This window comes from Vigna angularis, chromosome 6, assembly GCF_016808095.1.
Source record: "Vigna angularis cultivar LongXiaoDou No.4 chromosome 6, ASM1680809v1, whole genome shotgun sequence".
Classification (NCBI taxonomy): Eukaryota; Viridiplantae; Streptophyta; class Magnoliopsida; order Fabales; family Fabaceae; genus Vigna; species Vigna angularis.
This window is the reverse complement of record NC_068975.1, coordinates 26,292,856-26,310,932: the sequence shown is the minus strand read 5'-3', so window position 1 is coordinate 26,310,932 and position 18,077 is coordinate 26,292,856. Positions and strand designations below refer to the sequence as shown.

At 30.4% G+C, this 18,077-nt stretch overlaps 2 protein-coding genes across 5 annotated transcripts; both read left to right on the top strand.

Moving 5' to 3' along the window:
• Positions 1-3,423: 3,423 nt before the first annotated feature.
• LOC108341808 (double-stranded RNA-binding protein 3) lies at positions 3,424-7,317 on the top strand. Of its 3 annotated transcripts, none has more exons than XM_052879412.1 (4): positions 3,424-3,500; positions 4,728-4,975; positions 5,618-5,837; positions 5,996-7,317. In XM_052879412.1, exons 2-4 carry the CDS (start codon positions 4,730-4,732, stop codon positions 7,120-7,122), a joined length of 1,593 nt encoding a protein of 530 aa, XP_052735372.1. In that variant the 5' UTR covers positions 3,424-3,500; positions 4,728-4,729; the 3' UTR covers positions 7,123-7,317. The 3 variants fall into 3 exon arrangements, with proteins under 3 accessions (XP_052735372.1, XP_052735373.1, XP_017434950.1); XM_052879413.1 differs by lacking the exon at positions 3,424-3,500 and adding an exon at positions 3,507-3,669 and having other exon boundaries at positions 4,728-4,915; XM_017579461.2 differs by lacking the exon at positions 3,424-3,500 and adding an exon at positions 3,507-3,669.
• A 4,598-nt stretch (positions 7,318-11,915) lies between these two features.
• Positions 11,916-16,360, top strand: LOC108342827 (probable serine/threonine-protein kinase At1g54610). Of its 2 annotated transcripts, none has more exons than XM_017580658.2 (8): positions 11,916-12,193; positions 12,283-12,722; positions 13,256-13,540; positions 13,656-13,973; positions 14,365-14,592; positions 14,866-14,966; positions 15,346-15,463; positions 15,786-16,360. In XM_017580658.2, the coding sequence occupies exons 2-8, from the start codon at positions 12,360-12,362 to the stop codon at positions 16,107-16,109; spliced, it is 1,737 nt and encodes a 578-aa protein (XP_017436147.1). In that variant the 5' UTR covers positions 11,916-12,193; positions 12,283-12,359; the 3' UTR covers positions 16,110-16,360. The 2 variants fall into 2 exon arrangements, with proteins under 2 accessions (XP_017436147.1, XP_017436146.1); XM_017580657.2 differs by having other exon boundaries at positions 11,918-12,193; positions 12,320-12,722.
• The last annotated feature ends 1,717 nt before the right edge of the window (positions 16,361-18,077 follow it).

Here is an 18,077-nt window from a genome sequence, read left to right as displayed (position 1 = left end):
CACCTTTTGCTCACATCCACAAGGTGATCATTGCAATAACAAGGACGACCGAACGAGAATACATGACAAGACAGGAAAATAAGGGTAAGTTAGTGTAATTTAATTGACTATGTTAACATACAATTCAGATACCCACATAATACAATTATTCATATACAGAAATCATAAAAGCATGTTATAACCGACCACTTTACACTGACTGTCCGGACTAGTATGAATATGAGCTATGGTCGTTCGTGCACTCGTGGGTAGTAACCTGGAAAACCATCAGTATTACCGCAGCATGGAAAAACCCTTGAGCTTGCCACACGAGGTTAACCCGTTATACCTCACCTTAGGTCAAGGTAATACATATCGTCCAGGCTAGGATCTCCTGCTATTCTCACCACATGCATCACCATTCTCTACTTGAGACTTAGTGACATTTGAATTTCAGGATGAACGTCAATACTAAGCTTTCCCTATTCATACTTTTATCACAATACAACCAATCACTGAGATATTCCTCCTTGGAATTCTCTTTTAGATCCATAATATAATTTTCACATCATACTTTCTCATCCCATCACAACTATCATATCATAACTTAATACCATCACACTTTCACATTACAGTAGAATTATGATCATTCCTCATTCATCACATCTTTAAATAACTTTAAACCGAACATTAAAACAACATCACCATGGAGCATAACTGACTTGGAAAATATCAACAATTATTATAAACAAAACCTGACCGAACGGGATATTGTTTCCCTATGGTAAACATGACCGAACGGTCATGTAAAGAGTGAAACTCACGCATGAGCTGAACACTATTAGTTTGATCTGAGTACTATTGAATTAGATCGAACACTTATTTATTAATGTCGACCACTAGTAGACCATACTGAACACTATTATTTTAGACTAATCATTATAGGCCTAGGCCGAACACTGAGGGCTTAGGCCGAACACTGAGGGCTTATGCCGAACATTATAACCAGGCTAAAAACTTTAGTTGAACCTAATACTTATTGTGAGAGAAAATTTTCTCATTATTCAAAGACTATAACCTAACTGTCAGAAAGTTTCAAAATCCTACAAGAACCCCAAAGATTGAGACTTATCCGTTCTAAAGGAAACATTGATCGGTGAAAATTGAAGTTCTTGACACTCGGATAGCTTTCGTACAATTTAATTGTAAATCAGATGAAGTGAAATGAGAGATTTTTAGAGAGAAAAAAAATATTTTAGAGAGAAGGAGGAGAAAAGAAAAAAGAAAAAGTTTTAGATAGAAAGAATGGTATCAGAAAATGACAAGAGGATTTAAAAATTTAATTTAAATACTACCACCGAAATCACTTGTCCACTCCAGAAACATACACTTGCCTTCTCCTTCCACATGTCATTTTCGGGTTTTGACATATTTCATATGTTTACCAAATTCTATTCTAAAAATCATGTTTTGAAATTTTTATTTGAAAAAATTATTTCGGAAATTTCGAAAAGTTTGTTCCGAAAAACTTTCCAAATATATAATTCGGAAATAACTTCTGAGAAGGCAAAAGGACATTTCGAATGTGTGAGGGGGTGTGCGAAGAAATTGCGGAGATTCATGAAGGGAATTTTTCTGTTGAACTATATACTTATTAAACTTACTTATTAATGCAATGTTAGTATAAAGAGTTACATTGATCAAGTAACGCTTTATATATGGCTTTTAAACTAAAATTAAATGGCGCGTTTACTAGTAGTTTAAATAAAAGAAATTCATCTAATTTCAAAGTATTATATAATTAATTGACTTGTGTAATATTATTGTTGGAAGACAACTTATCATGATTTTTAGTTACTTGAAAACGTGAATAAACTCTTAAAACTAATTACCAGCAAATTTATTTTTTAATGACATGAAAGATTAAGATTGATTAACCATGTAACTAAAATTGTATATTTGATTAACCCATGTTACTATTGTCATGGTAATTGTTTTTTAATATTGTTAACTACGTTGTCTTTTTAATATTTTTGTTAAATAAGAGATATTAGTTCGTTTTCTCTAAAAGCAATTATGTTGGTTCCTCTTATCATCATGATACCATGGCTCCAATGTGATAGATGCATGATACCTTGGCCAATGTCTCAAACATGTTCTCCAATGTGATAATACTTATGTTTCTTCATTTTTTAAATATATATTTCTTATGAGTTTCTAGCATAAAAAAACAAATTGAAATATTATAAATATGTACTGGTAAATCAAATTTAAAACCTCAGTTGTTACAAATTTAGCGCCTTGATATATGTAAAAGGTTGCCAAAGTTTTGCGGGCGAAAAGTAACAATTATTATGTTTTAGAGTTAAATATGTTTTTTATCCCTTAACTTTTAATCAAAATTAGAATTAGTCCCTCTTTAAAACTTTAGACTAATTTAGTCCCCAAACTTTAGAAATGTATGAATTTAGTCATTTTAACCAATTTTTGTTAACTTTATTTGATGTTTCAAACGCATTTCTCAGTTAACATTGAAGTAAAAATGTATCAAATGGTATAAACAACTCAAATACTATCATGAAACGTACTTGAAACATCAAATAAACCTAACAAAAATTAGTTAAAAGGACTAAATTCACACATTTTTAAAGTTTGAGGACTAAATTAGGCCAAAGTTTTGAAGAAGGACTAATTCCCAATTTCACTAAAAGTTAAGGGATCAAAAACATATTTAATCCTATGTTTTATGACACTGGATTGATAAATTTTTGCTGTTAGAGTTAAAATCAAGAGTGATCATACATGACACACTTTATATGTATAAAGGTAAAATAATTATATAGGTAAAAAAAGAAAATAAAAAATAGAAAAAAATAATATTAAATAAATGTAAAAAATTTAAGTATATCAAAGAAAATATTTTTTTAAAATTAATTATTTACTGTATGTGTTAAAAATCAAAATTTTTATTTTCGTGGTTTAAATATCTAGTTAAATTAGAAAAAGTTATTTGTAAAAGATATTTTATTGTTAAAGTAAAGATTAAGCCATTTAAATAATTAACACTTATTAAATATATTTATTTATCTTTTTTATTTTAAGTTTATATTTATAAATTTTGGAATAAATTTTAAATTAATAATAATTTAATTATTGATAATTCTAATTTAAATAATATTCGTGATAATTGAAAACATTCAAACTGTTAATAGACCAATAACTATGCATGTAAACAATCACCGAAGGCCTACAAAGTAATATTTTTTTAAGAATTAAGATGTTAGGATATTTATTATGAAGAATTCTAGAATTGAGAGACAAATTCATGTTATATTTTTATAAACAACACAAGTACATTTATTTTTATTTAGTACTATTTATTTATAAAATAATAAAGATATGAACTTCAACCTTTTGTGAAGTAGGAAACAGTTATGATAATGAATGAGCCATAAATATAGATTGCTTGCGTGGTTTTGCTTCCCTAAGCAGAAAATAAACATCCTTGTTGTGTTGTGCCGGTAATAAATCTTACTTTACTGTTACTTTATCATTCTGCCTATTCCTTCACTTTCTCCAATTTTTTCTCTAACCAAACACTCAAAAGATTTAGAGGCTCTCTGATACTTTTAGTTGTGCTTCATTTTGTGGTTCCTCACACTCAGATCTTTTCACAGTACTCTTCAAAAGGTTTGATTTTTCTTACTTTGTTGCTGTTCTTTTGATTTTATCAATGCAATTTCTGAGTTGTATTCTTATAAACGGGTTTGATCGTGCTGAATATGGGTTCGTTGGGTTGTTTCATAGATGTTGAGTGAACATAGACTAATGGGTCTGTTTCATTCTTTCACTGTTTAGTTACTTACTATTGGGGGTTTCGAGTGTTTCTTTTCTGTGCTGCAATTTTACATTTTCATTTATTTGGAACGAGATTTTGTAAAATGGTGATTCTGCTTTTGTCGGTGTAAATTGCTCCCGAAAAAGTTTTGTCCCAATGTACAGAAAACATGTCGAATTACTGTGTTGTTAGTATTTTCGAATTTATGTAGAAACAGTTAGTGCTGCTTATTTTGTTGTTTGATTAGGTTTATCTTTACTATCAGTTCACGAGTCTTGTTATAAACATTGCTCCTTTTTTTTTGGTTTATGGAACTAATCCTTAGATTGCCTATGTGAGGGTGTGTTACATGTAGAGTACTGGCAACCCATTCTCTGATACACTCTTTCTAATACACTTTCTGTCATTGGTTAAAATTTATTGAAACCTAAAATGTGAAGCAAGACTCTATGTTTTTGTGATTTTCAGTAAGTTTCAACCAGTAGTCAAGAGTGTATTTAAAAGAGTATGTTACACATATGTTGCTAACATTTCTCTTGTTGACTCATATGAATACTAAGTGTGGGGGTTGTGGTTACGTAGATGAAGAATATATTATGTTGATCTTTGGTTTAATGGTAGACAATTTAAGAGAAATTGAGACGTTACAGTTGTGGTATGACTACCCTTTTTAAACTATGGAAAGTTGAAGAAAGTCTCTGTTTTTTTCCGGCTTTAGAGAGTGAAGATTCTAGCATAGGATGTTTGACTGATATGAGTCTTTGTTGTTGAACAAAAGAGAGAGCATTAGTGATATTATGATGTGACCAGATAAATGTTTGCTAGAATAATACAAGTTTTCTTTTTCCTTCCCTCCTTCACCTCAAATTATAAAAAAATAAATTCGTTTTTAATTTTTATTTGTGCGCAGACATGTACAAGAATCGGCTGCAAGAGTTGGCTCAAAGAAGCTGTTTTAATTTGCCAGCCTATTCATGCATTCGCGAAGGACCAGATCATGCTCCTCGTTTTAAAGCTACTGTAAACTTTAATGGAGAGACCTTTGAAAGTCCTACTTTCTGCTCTACTCTTAGACATGCAGAACATGCAGCAGCTGAGGTAGCTCTTAACACTCTTGCAAAAAGAGGTCCCTCTAGAGCTTTGGCTGCAAGAGTTCTGGTTAGCAAATGAAATTTCTTAAGAATCTTCTTTCTGGGTTTTCTTTCTTTCTTTAGAGCTGTAATCACTCTTCCATTCACAGTTTGTAGTTTGATGTATAAGGATTTTGATCTTGAATACTGGAATTGGAAAAGTATTTCTTCTTATGAAAATATTCAATATTGTACTAGTATAGTAAAATAAGAGCAGAAATCTATCTTAAAAGTATTTAGTGTATCAGAAATACAAAAATCATTTTAACACCCACTTTCTAGGTAACCAGAAACATTTTAATAAGATTATTTAAAGCTGAATTTTCATGTTTAGCTTTCTCTGTATTACTGGTTTAAATGTCAACTTATAATATAAGCCATTTCAGGGCAAAATATACATTTACAAATAGATATTTAATTTTGTAGTCTCTTTTTTATCTTCTTTTAGAGGGTTGCATTTCCCCAAAATATGTTGAGTCTGGTTGATTCATTAATTACATTTAACGTTTTTTGCAACCAAATAGTATATAAAATAGACAAATAGAAGAATTTTGGATTATAGTAAGAACAGAAACATACCACAAATGTTAGGAATTAAAGAATTATAGAATGTCATTGTTGATCTAAAAGATTTTTTCTAAATATAGATTTTTCATTTGGATATTGACAGGATGAAACAGGAGTATACAAGAATTTACTCCAAGAAACTGCTCATAGAGCTGGACTGAACCTTCCTGTTTATACTACAATTCGAACTGGACCAGGTCATGGTCCTAACTTCTCTTGTACAGTTGAGATTGCAGGAAAGCATTTTACAGGAGATCCAGCTAGGACAAAGAAACAGGCTCAAAAAAATGCTGCCATGGCTGCTTGGGCTGCATTGAAAAAATGTGAGCATTTTGATTCTTCAATCATATCTCTCTGTGTCTGCATATTAGCTGTCTGAATATGACTTTTTTTCATCGTACCTTTCTTTCTCTTTTTTTCACATTTTTCTGTCTTTCCTTCCCACATTTAACTGATTGTTATTGTTCTAAATTTCTTCAAGTGTCAGAGCATAGTTTATCATCTTCATTTTCGCCGGAGTCTAGAGGCAATGACGAACAAGATCAAGTCATCATAGCTCGCATCCTTGCAAATGGTTCAGAGAATTTTTCCAAAGGTGATAATCAACTTGGACGGCAAAAATTCGCTACAACCTCTTTGGTATCTACTCATCCTGCTACAGACATGTACACTACTCAATGCCAGCATTGTGTAATCTCTAGTTTCTCGCCAGAGGTGGCTCTATATCAGATTTGGCAGCAAGAACAAATTTTGCAGCAACAAAATCGTCTGTTGGCACTAACCTTTCAGCCAATTATTCCATCTACTCAACATATTTATCCATTAATGCAGTCCATGTTCCAGCCAGACCACTGTCTTTATTTCCCCAGCGAGTTGGGATCAGTTCCTGTAGGACCAAAATTTTCAATGGCTACATCAAGCCCTTCATTTTGTTTTTCAAACCAAATTGCTCCAGAACTAAATGCAGGCAGGTCAACACTAACCATCAGAGAGATACAAGAAGAAAAAACAGAAGATCCTCCAGTTTGTACCCTTAGCAATGAAACCGGTCTCTTACCACCAGGTTCAGTTGATGAGAGTAAGAAGCATGATAGTTCTGGAAGCAGAAGTAGAACTACTGAGCAGGGAGAACAATGTGAGAAATCTGAATGGGATTCTCATTGGAGCATGGGATCTGTACACAGACCACCTAATTCTGAGCTCCAAAACCCATCAAGGATTGGTTCATCTGTTCTCAGATCACGTTCACAAGCAAGCTACAACAGAAGTTTTAGACCACCAGCTCCTTCATCATCTTCCATTGTGCGAACCATATGCCCTACTTCATCTGTTGGTTCAAGACCACAACATGCTGCATCAAGGTTGAGAACAGGCATCCCACTAAGTCCAGGCACATCTACTCCTGAAAGATTTGGCATGATGAGAACACCTACTCCTCTATTTAGGGCACCAGCTGTGAGAATCAGATCCGTGGTTCCAGTCTGTTCAGCTCCTCCAAGGAGAACCATGGCAGAAGAGGTGTCCAAGAGCAAGGAAAAAGAAGATCTAAAACCTGAGGACAAAGAGGTATCAAGAACTAGCTCTGAGCTTGGCCATCTTAGAATATGAGTGAGTATAAATACTAGAAGATAAGTATGGTAGTTCTTTCCAAATATCATGACCTTTACAGTCATTTACAGGAAAGAATAGGCATCTCCTTTTGGTAATTTTATGTCAGGTAATAAATTGAAATACAAAATTATATATATAAATATGTCATTAGAATTTGTTGAGTGTATTAACACTATTAAGAAGGCTGGGCTACTGAGTTTGCCATCCCTCTACGATAAGAAAATGAACTAGAAAACCTGTATGAGGGAGAAATTAATATATTATATATACATATTATATGAATAACTATTAAGTTAAATAGATTATGTACCATTGGGCAAAGTATTTGTGTATTATCATCTAATTACAAAGTATCATTACAGGTAGATAATTGTACTATAGAGAGACGTATATATCTTGAGTGTGGGATTAGATATTTATAGATGAATCTTATATCATATTAAGAAATAAGTTTTAAACTTAACTCTATAAATTTAGATTGTAAGATGAAGTTTGAATTTATTTTTTCTTATTTCTAGTTAATGTGAGATCTCTGACACTTATACTTGTGCTAATGAGAGATCTGGCTAGATTCAGATCCTCTTCAGTCATTTTTCTCTCCTTGGAAGTGAATCATCTAATGGTCTAAAACAACTATACTACAAATAAAATCTCATGAAATGATCAGGCTTACACATTTTCTTTTCTTTGTTGCAAGAACTTCTAACTAGAATTGACAATACTTTACCCTGCTCAACTTATTGCAAGAGAAAATTTATAAAAAGCTCAAGACACACTTTGCCAACTATACTAAAAAAATGTCAAATTTCACTTTGGGTTTGTTGGCAAAGTTCCGTTTGAGCTTTTTATAATTTTTATCTCGCAATGAGTTAAGTTTCAACTCTAATTACAAGCTCTTGCAACAAGAAAAAGAAAAAGAAAAGTGCATTTTTGAATCATATCTTGTCCAGTTTTTGTTGGCAATAGTATAATTATTTCATACCTTTAGATGATTCAAATATACAGGATTTGGTACATTGAAGTATAACAAGGGTTGGAAAATTTTGGAATGTTTTTTTTTACTTGTATTATTCTATTGGTTCTGAGTTTGCATTTCTTGGGATGGGTGTTTTGGATCATATGCATTTCTTGTATTATCACGTTAAGTAAGTGCTGTTAGTAATATTACATTTTTTTTTTTAATTTTCAAAAGAAAAAAAGTGTTTATCATGTTAAAACGAGTATTAGTGACTGAGGGTTAGAATTTTTTTTTTTAAATATGGGATAAATTAGACTTAATTCATTAAATCTTTCCTTGAATTCAAGTTAGATTGACTTACCATTACGGATATTAATGTATGAAAATTACACAGATTAATACTTTAATTTTTAATTATTATCTATTTTTAATAAATATATAAAATAAATTAAAACAAAAAAAAATTTAAATGAGTCAATTTACTTACTAACTCATCAATGAGCATGATTATAATGCTCTTGGTTCATAAAAAAAATGAAGCCGATTGAATTGACTCTATTTATCAGCATAATTGATTTATTTTTACATTCTTAGCAGTAGTTTATAATTATTTTAATTTGAATTTGTATTGTCAAGATAAATAAGAAAGTAAATAAAAAATTATTTTCATAAAAAGTAGTCATTAAGTAAACATTTTTTATAATTCTATTGTATATAATTTTTTTATCATGAAAATGTAACAACCTAAAATATAATATAAATACTATAAAAGAGTTATTATAATTTTTAATAAAATAAATTAGTCAAGAAGTGAAAAGATAAAGTTATTTACCATCCTCTCAATTTTATAAAAAAAATTTATATACAAAAGAAACTTTATATACAAAGTGACAATCAAAACGATACATAAGATACTAGTCTAAAAGATAATTAAGTAATCTATTGCTCTCTCTCACACAAAGAAACAAGGAGAGAAACATTAAACAAAAATTCTTTATATGTTGACACATTTGTACAAAAAAAATTCATTGAACAAAATCTCAAATAATATTTGGATACTAATTGAGTTTAAGAAAATATAATTATAGAAATTCAAAGATAAAATAATAATTAAAATTTATTAATAAAAAAAATAGTGAGAATTTATATATATTATAATAACAATTATAAAGAGAAAATCTCTTTATTAATAATTATAAATTAAAATGTGAAAATAGGTGAAAATTAAAGAAAGACGAAGGAAGAAAAATCCCTATCAAATTTCAAATTCTTCTTTTAACACAGTAAAATAACTACAATGATAACAAACAAAAAAATCCGACATATGATTACCTCGAATTTACCATCATAAAAACACCTTTTTGTAAAAAGATCTCATTGAAGAAAATTATGTAATGATCTTAAAATTAAGTATTATATCTTATATAAGATACTTAATATTAATAGTAGATTATTTTGTTTTAATAATTAAAATAAACGGTAATTACAAAAATTAAAATCCTAACAAAATTTGAAAATGTTTTTTTTATTTATAAAATCTTATAATTGAAGTAAAAGTTTTAAAATATAAAAAAAAATCGAAGTATTACTTGCTTTGAAACTTGTCTAAAATATTGTTCATTATAGAAATTAGAGTTCCGATTTAATTTTTAAAAAGCTGTGTCAAAAAAATATTTAAACTATCATATACTTTAATTCTTAAATTATAATATTTTAATAATTAAAATAAACTGTAAATTACAAAAATTAAAATCCTAATAAAAATTTAAAATGTTTTTTTTTATAAAATCTTATAATTGGAATAAAAGTTTTAAAATATAATGATTTGACATGCAATGAAATTAGGAACTTATATTGAAGTTTATTTTGTTTGGTTCCAAACAAATAAAAGATGTGTGAGTAAAATGAAATAATTTTATTAGAGCATAAATTTAAGAATTTTGGTAAGGAAGTAAAGAATTTTGTTGAAGTAAAATGAGCGAATTTTGAGAGGTTTGTGTATGAAGAATTGAAACTCTTATTTATAACAATGATAAAATAATATAAAAAAAAATATCTACATAAATTTAAAACAAAAATTGAGGTAATTGTAATATTATTTTATTTGTAAATATTATTGTAGGTTAAGGATATATTAAGACTTGTTTTGTCCTTAATGTCACATTTGATATTTTAACATTTTTTTTTCAATATTAAATATACTTCAATATTTCGATATACAAGTCAATATTTAGTTAAAATGAAGTTTAATAAATATAATAAATTTAAAAGTATTGAATATTTTATCTGTATATTATATGTATATTATATTTATAGATATTTTAATGATTTTTTTGATCTTAATGATAATATAATAATAATTTGATTACTTTTTAATCTTGTTTAACATAATTTTATATTTAATTATCTTTATTTTCAATCTCGACCAGAAAACTTGGAGCCGATTTAATTGAAGTTTAAACACCCGATCGATTTAATTATAGTTTCCTATATATATCATATGTAAAGGAAAAAAACTATTAACTTTTATTCTTTTTTTCATAAGCAACCATACTTACAGAGAGAAATAATACATCTTAACATTCAATTTATACTTAATTAGGAATTGCTTATTTAACACAATACTAAATAATCCTCCGTTGCTATAAGACGAGGAAATTTAAAAGGTATAAATAGAAAAACATAATAATACAAAATACACTTAAAATAGTTTATTTTAAAAAGTTACATTTTATTTTATTTTTAAATTAGAATTTATATTTATTTATTTTTATAGTTTATAAATGTCATCAACAATATTTTCTCCATAGGTTATATTATAATAATTTAAAATACGCGTTTTGTCATATAAAAAACTCATTACTTCACGTGTTAGATATTGAGAAAAGTGTATTACATTACTTATATAAAATACAACAACGTATATTAATTTAAAGACAAAAACAGTATTTTACAAAATAACTAGAGAAACAAACGTATTAGAGATGATATAAATCGAATTTATAATATAAAAACTTTATTTTATTAAAGTTTTATGTTAGTTAAAAATTAAACAATTTTATAAGCGATTTTTGTATAAAGTTAAGTTTGATATAGAATCGTAGAAAATATTTATTTGTATTTTATGTCATACAGGTAAAAGAAAAGTCAAAGGAATATATAATCTCTAACTATAACTATTTTTAACGATAACTTCTAATAAAGTTTATTAGTAAACCTTATTTGTTAAGTATATTAAACTTTGATTATGGTTTTGTCGATTATAAAATTTATTTGGAGATAAGATAAAGAAAGTAGGTAATTTTTTTATTATCAATTTAAGATTTTATTTTACATCCAATCAATTAGATTAGTGACTTTAGCGTCAGAATATTTTAACAGATAAAACTATTTACTTAAAAAAAACTATTTAACCTTAAAAAATAATATAATTTTGTTTATTTTGAAAAAGAAAAAAAATGTTAAGAAAGGATTTAAAACAAGAAATGAATTATTTCCTAAAACAATAATGATCACATGGGTTAGATGCAGCAGCATAGGGCAGACATGCACTCATTGGGATGTGTTAGCACTCCCATTCATTCATTAAACTCTGCAACCCAAGTTTTATTTTTCTTAAACAAGACACCAAATTCCTTCTCCTAACGCAATAAATAAAGTTACTAAATGTTTATTAATAAAGATTATCAATTACGGATTAATGGCCGTGCCTTAGGAGTTACGAAACATCCCACTAAATACCCGTTAATTTAGGACAAACACATCACTTACGTACAATAATACGGTCTATGTATGTATGTTGTATGTATCTATACAAACATCTACGACTACAAAAACGGCTTCGTTTCTGTTCTGTTTGGGATTTGACTTGTGAGAATCAGAATGAGAAGAAGATCTCACTCTTTTCTTCTTGTCCCAGACCAAAAGTCCAAACACTGCGCTACACTTCCGAACAACACTCAATTTCACTTCTCTTTTTATTTATTACCCTAACTCAGAGGCCATTCATAGATTTTCATTTCGCTGTCCTTTTTCGCCCAGATCACTGAATCTCGCTGGAACTACTGACGTTTCTGGTTTCTCTATGTGCTCCAAGATTGTCGAAATCAGGTTTGATTTTGGTTTCGATTTTAATTGCTGATTAAAATCGTGTTCTCTCGTGCAGTGAAGCTTAGGTGCATTTGTCTTTTTTTTTTTAGATTGGATTAATTGGCGTGCTGATGATTGATTGTTTAGGTAATTGGGAATGCCGATGGATGGAGCTTAGATTTGAGGAATGGGGTGTGTGATTAGCAGGGAGGTGTCGAAGGGGATAATCTCTGAGTTGAAGGAGGAGAAGGGTTTGAGTGGTGAGAGTAAGAGGAAGGTTGATGGAGTGTCGGGGAGCAAGAGTGAGGTTGTGGTAGAGGTTCAGAATGGCGAGGAGAAGGAGAAGGAGAAGGGTGGTGGTGAAGGGGTGCAACGGCCTCGAGGCGAAAGGAGGAGATCGAAGGCGAATCCGAGGCTGAGCAATCTGCCCAAACATTTGCGGGGGGAGCAGGTTGCTGCTGGATGGCCGCCGTGGCTCACTGCAGTGTGTGGGGAAGCACTCAGTGGCTGGATTCCGCGAAAGGCAGACACCTTTGAGAAAATCGATAAGGTGTGTCTCAGGGTGTGTTTGTGTATAATTTGTGTGTACATATGCATTGCATTGTGATTAAGAAACGGAAAAGCATTTGTAATTATCAGTCATGCCTAATCTGGATGTGTTAATGTGGTTTGTTTGAAACTCATTGCTACAGATTATCCCATGTCCCCGGTGTTGTCAAAAGTGAAACTTATGGTTGACTGTTAATCTGTTTGTAATTTGCTGGTGGTAGAATTAACTGGAATTGAATTTGTGCATTGTTTAAGTGGATGGGATAAACTTGTGAATTGAATTAATCTGGATGTGCTAATGTGGTTTGTTTGAAACTCATTGCTACAGATTATCCCATGTCCCCGGTGTTGTCAAAAGTGAAACTTATGGTTGACTGTTAATCTGTTTGTAATTTGCTGGTGGTAGAATTAACTGGAATTGAATTTGTGCATTGTTTGAGTGGATGGGATAAACTTGTGTAGTTTGGGATCTTATATTTTCTTCTGACTATGATTATTTCTTCTCTTTGTTTCCTCTTTTTTCTTTCGTTTTAGATTGGACAAGGAACTTATAGTAATGTGTACAAAGCTAAAGACACAATGACTGGTAAAATTGTTGCCCTAAAGAAGGTTCGTTTTGACAATTTAGAACCTGAGAGTGTAAAATTCATGGCGAGAGAGATTCTTATTTTGCGAAGGTTGGACCATCCCAATGTTGTAAAGTTGCAAGGTTTAGTTACGTCAAGGATGTCCTGTAGTTTGTATTTGGTGTTCGATTACATGGATCATGATTTGGCTGGACTTGCTGCAAGCCCAGGAATCAGATTCACAGAGCCTCAGGTTAGACCAGGTTTGCCTTAAAAATTTAAGAATTACTTATCTCATTTCGTAATTGGTACATTTTCTTTTCAAAGGCTAGGATCTGATGTCCCCAAATACGGTACCCTCCTTGCAGGTAAAATGTTACATGCATCAGCTGCTATCAGGACTTGAGCACTGTCATAGCCGTCATGTACTTCACCGTGATATTAAAGGGTCAAATCTTCTTATTGACAATGAAGGAACACTTAAGATTGCCGACTTTGGATTGGCTTCTATTTTTGATCCAAACCATAAGCATCCAATGACTAGTCGTGTAGTAACCCTTTGGTATCGACCTCCTGAGCTGCTCCTTGGTGCCACAGATTATAGTGTGGGTGTAGACCTCTGGAGTGCTGGATGTATTTTAGGAGAATTATTGGCTGGGAAACCAATCATGCCTGGTCGTACAGAGGTAACAACTCACCTACAGGCTATATCATCTTGTTGGCTTTTCATCATTTCCCTCTTATTAGGTAATTCTATGAATGTGTCGTATAATATGTATACATTTGTGAGGACAGAGACTAGAGAGGTGATGGGAAGATTATAAGGATATTAACAGTAATTTAGCTTCAGTCATGCAACATAGATCACTACCTACCAAATTGCGTTGTGTACAATATGTAAATAATTTTCATATCCTGTTTATAGAAAGATGCTTTCTTTTAATTGGCATACTATTAGTAGATCTTATGTTTTGATTTCTCTTGCATATTTTGTCATGAAGATATAGCCATTGTTGCATTTAATTCATGGTTATAAAAAATCGCAATTGGATTTTTTCTAACACTTTTCTTGTACAGGTGGAACAACTGCACAAGATATACAAACTATGTGGTTCACCTTCAGATGAGTTTTGGAAGAAGTCAAAGTTGCCTAATGCTACCTTGTTTAAACCGCGAGATCCATACAAGAGGCGCATAAGAGAGATTTTTAAAGATTTTCCACCTTCTGCTCTACCCCTCATTGATACACTTCTCTCAATTGATCCTGTAGAACGGGAAACTGCCTCAGATGCTTTGAGAAGTGAGGTGAGGTTTCTCAAAATTCCAGATCTTCTTGTTAAAATGCTGGTTTGTTTCTTTCAAATTTTGCACTGCCGTGTTTTTTTATTTATAATTTTTTAAATTTTCACAATAAAGTGGGCCGTTGATCTTAAATTAATGTAATATACTTATATCTGTGTAAAAGTTGATATAATGACCTTCATTCTAATTTATGTGTTTTTCCTGCTGTGTTTTTATTATCTTTTTAAATCAAACCCATGTACATTTACCTTGCCTGTCTGCTCCTGCAATTTGCAGTTCTTTACCACAGAACCTTATGCTTGTGATCCTTCTAGTCTTCCAAAATATCCCCCAAGCAAGGAAATGGATGCTAAACGAAGGGATGATGAAATGAGGAGGTATCTCTGCTATTAAGTTTCTTTTCTGCAAAACCAAAGTATATGTACACACACAAATATATGGTGAGAGAAATTGGAAGGAAAATAAGGCATGTGATGAGTAAATGCAATGTGTTGTTGGCCCTGATGCTGCTTAACAATTAGATTTTGTATTCTTTAGATTATTCATTGGCATTTGTAACCTTATACCATCTAACAAACACACCCTTTCAACAAGCACATACACAAAATATAAACCCCAGACTACGCTTACTGATATTTATAGTGGTTATCAGAGCGAAAATTTTCTTATCTTTGTAGTTAATCTTTGCTAGTTATAATATAGCCATCCTACTGTGTTTAGTTATCTCTAAGATACTTCATCTATATGAATGTACAGACTAAGAGCTGCTGGCAAAGCTCAGGCTGATGGCCCCAAGAAGCATCGTACTCGTGATCGTGGAACAAAAGCTTTTCCTGCTCCTGAAGCCAATGCTGAGCTTCAATCGAATATTGATGTAAGTTTAATAATCACTAGTATACTAGAGATGCTTTGGTTCAGTTTATAAAACCACTGAATATTATATGCTTTGAGATTATTATCTTTTGCAAGAATGCTTAGCACAATGAAATGATTGAGAGTAAGTACTAAGGACAATTAGGATTTGGCAACAGAACTTTTTTGTCTCAGACTGGCTCAAATATCTGCCGAGTGCCAACAGTACCATTTTCAACTTTCCTTCTAATATCTGTCCTACTTTACAATAGAAAAAAAAATATATATGAATGATTATGCATCCTGAGTTAAAAATATAGTTGATTAAACTTGTTGTGTAACAGAGAAGAAGGCTAATCACTCATGCAAATGCCAAGAGCAAGAGTGAAAAGTTCCCTCCACCACATCAAGATGGACAACTTGGTTTTCCTTTGGGTTCTTCCCATCATATTGATCCGGATACTGTTCCAACTGATGTCACTTTCACATCAACCTCTTATACCTATTCAAAGGAACCATTCCAAGCTTGGTCTGGTCCCATTGGCAATGCTGCTGACAATGGAGTACCAAAGCGGAAGAAACACACTGCAGGTGATGCATTGGATTTATCAAAACCACAGAAAGATTCTCTTAAGGACAAGATTAAAGGAAAGAAAATCATAGCTTAGATATTAATACATTCTTATAGAGTCAATTAAGAATCTCCCTCTGTTACCTCATTTTTGGATGCATACAACTGCTGCGCAATGCGTTTTTTAAAAATGTCGTGCTGCTTCCTCATTCCTCGGTAAAAGTATAATAGCTCTCAGTTCTCAGCAAGGGTACAAATTACTTACACCCATCTTTACACCTTCATTTTCCCCATTTTTTATTTCTTGGTTTTTATTTCAATGAAATGAAAATTTTCTTTTCTGTTCAATCTGTTAGTATGATGAGAGAATTACTACTTTGTACATCGTGATTTATTTTTTAAAAGGAGTACCGTGTTAATATCTGAAATGTGTTTGTTTTAGAATTACAATACATTTGAGTTATTTTGGTATTCTCATTTATAGATATAGGTAAGGATGGAAAGTCTCATGGGGAACGAACCACGTCAAAATTAAGCATATGTTTGATAGTGAGGAAACAAATAAAGGGAGTAGAAAAGAAGATAAATAGGTGAGAAATGAGTTGAAAGTAAGATTCTTTGGTTGGAAACAAATAGGTGAAAAATATAATAAAGATGGAAAATAGTTTGATGAAAGCAAAAATATGTACTATATTTGAAATTAATTTATTATTTATTTACTATTATCATAAAATAAAAAAAAATGTAAAAAAGAACAAGTAATTATCAAATTATGATTTTTAAAATCAAAGTTCGAAGTAATAGATTGTGTATAAATGCATAATTGATTATGTATACTCTATTATTGAAAGGAACAGTTTCTGTATTTTTAATCTTAAGACCTTGACAGGCATTTTTTTTGTAACATTGGTATCCTATTTTCTCTGCATTTATTTTGTTCAAAACCATCCGTGTTGGTTCTAAGAGCATAAATCATTGGGTCAATTTACTTTTCAAATGATATAAATTAATAATAATTATCATCATACATGTAAAGATAAAAACATAAGTATCAAAATCATAAAATTCAATGTATGTATTCAATTTGTTATTGTTGGAGACTTGATTTATAAGATTTTAATGAAGATGGTTGCTCTGTTGATGGTATTTTTCTCTTCAAAAATCTATCTGTTGTTAATCTACAGTTTAAAAGAAATTAATAATTTTGAATTTAAAATATCCATAAAAATTAAAAATCTATAAATTCATCAAACATAATTAATATGTAATTATATTATTTATATATCAAACTTAAGGAGAAAAATAAAAAGATGTATGAAAAAGCAATAACTAGAGTAGAGACACCTTTATAATACTTATTGATATCGAAATCTTTTTTTTTTGTTTAGTTATTGGTATTTAGAAGAAAAAGTAGAAAACATGCTCGAGAAGAAATGAAAGGGTAGAAAAAGACAAAAACTTAAAAAAATAATAAAGAAAGAGAAACAAATAAAATATATAATTTTATTCTAATCAAATAATATATTTATACACCCTCAATTACAGGCCTATCATAGAACAGTGAATTCAAACATATAAGATTTAGGGGAAGAAAATATTTTTTTTTCACATACTTAATAATACACATATATCTCACACACATACATATATAAATAACACGAAAAAACGAAATCAAAATAACCGTATCTTATATTAGTTGAGGAGGTTTTAAATAAGATATTTTTAGGAGATGGATGTTTTAGTGGTATATGGGTGCAAAAATTTAATTTTTCAATGATTTGTTGCTCTAATTTTTTTTTTTATTTTCAAAGGTTAATTATTGTCTTACATTTTTCTTTTTCTTTTATTTCGTAGTGATATGTATAAAGGTGGTAAACACCATTGTATTCAACAACCACATGCTAGCATTACATATATAATTTTTGTAATTTGTTAAAGTCACACCACTAATCATGTTATAATTGTAAAAGTTTGAGTCAGTAATTAGGTTGGGATTAATTGTTTCTTGTATTAGAAAACATTTATTACATTGAACAAAAAATTCAAATGGATGCCTTTAATTATG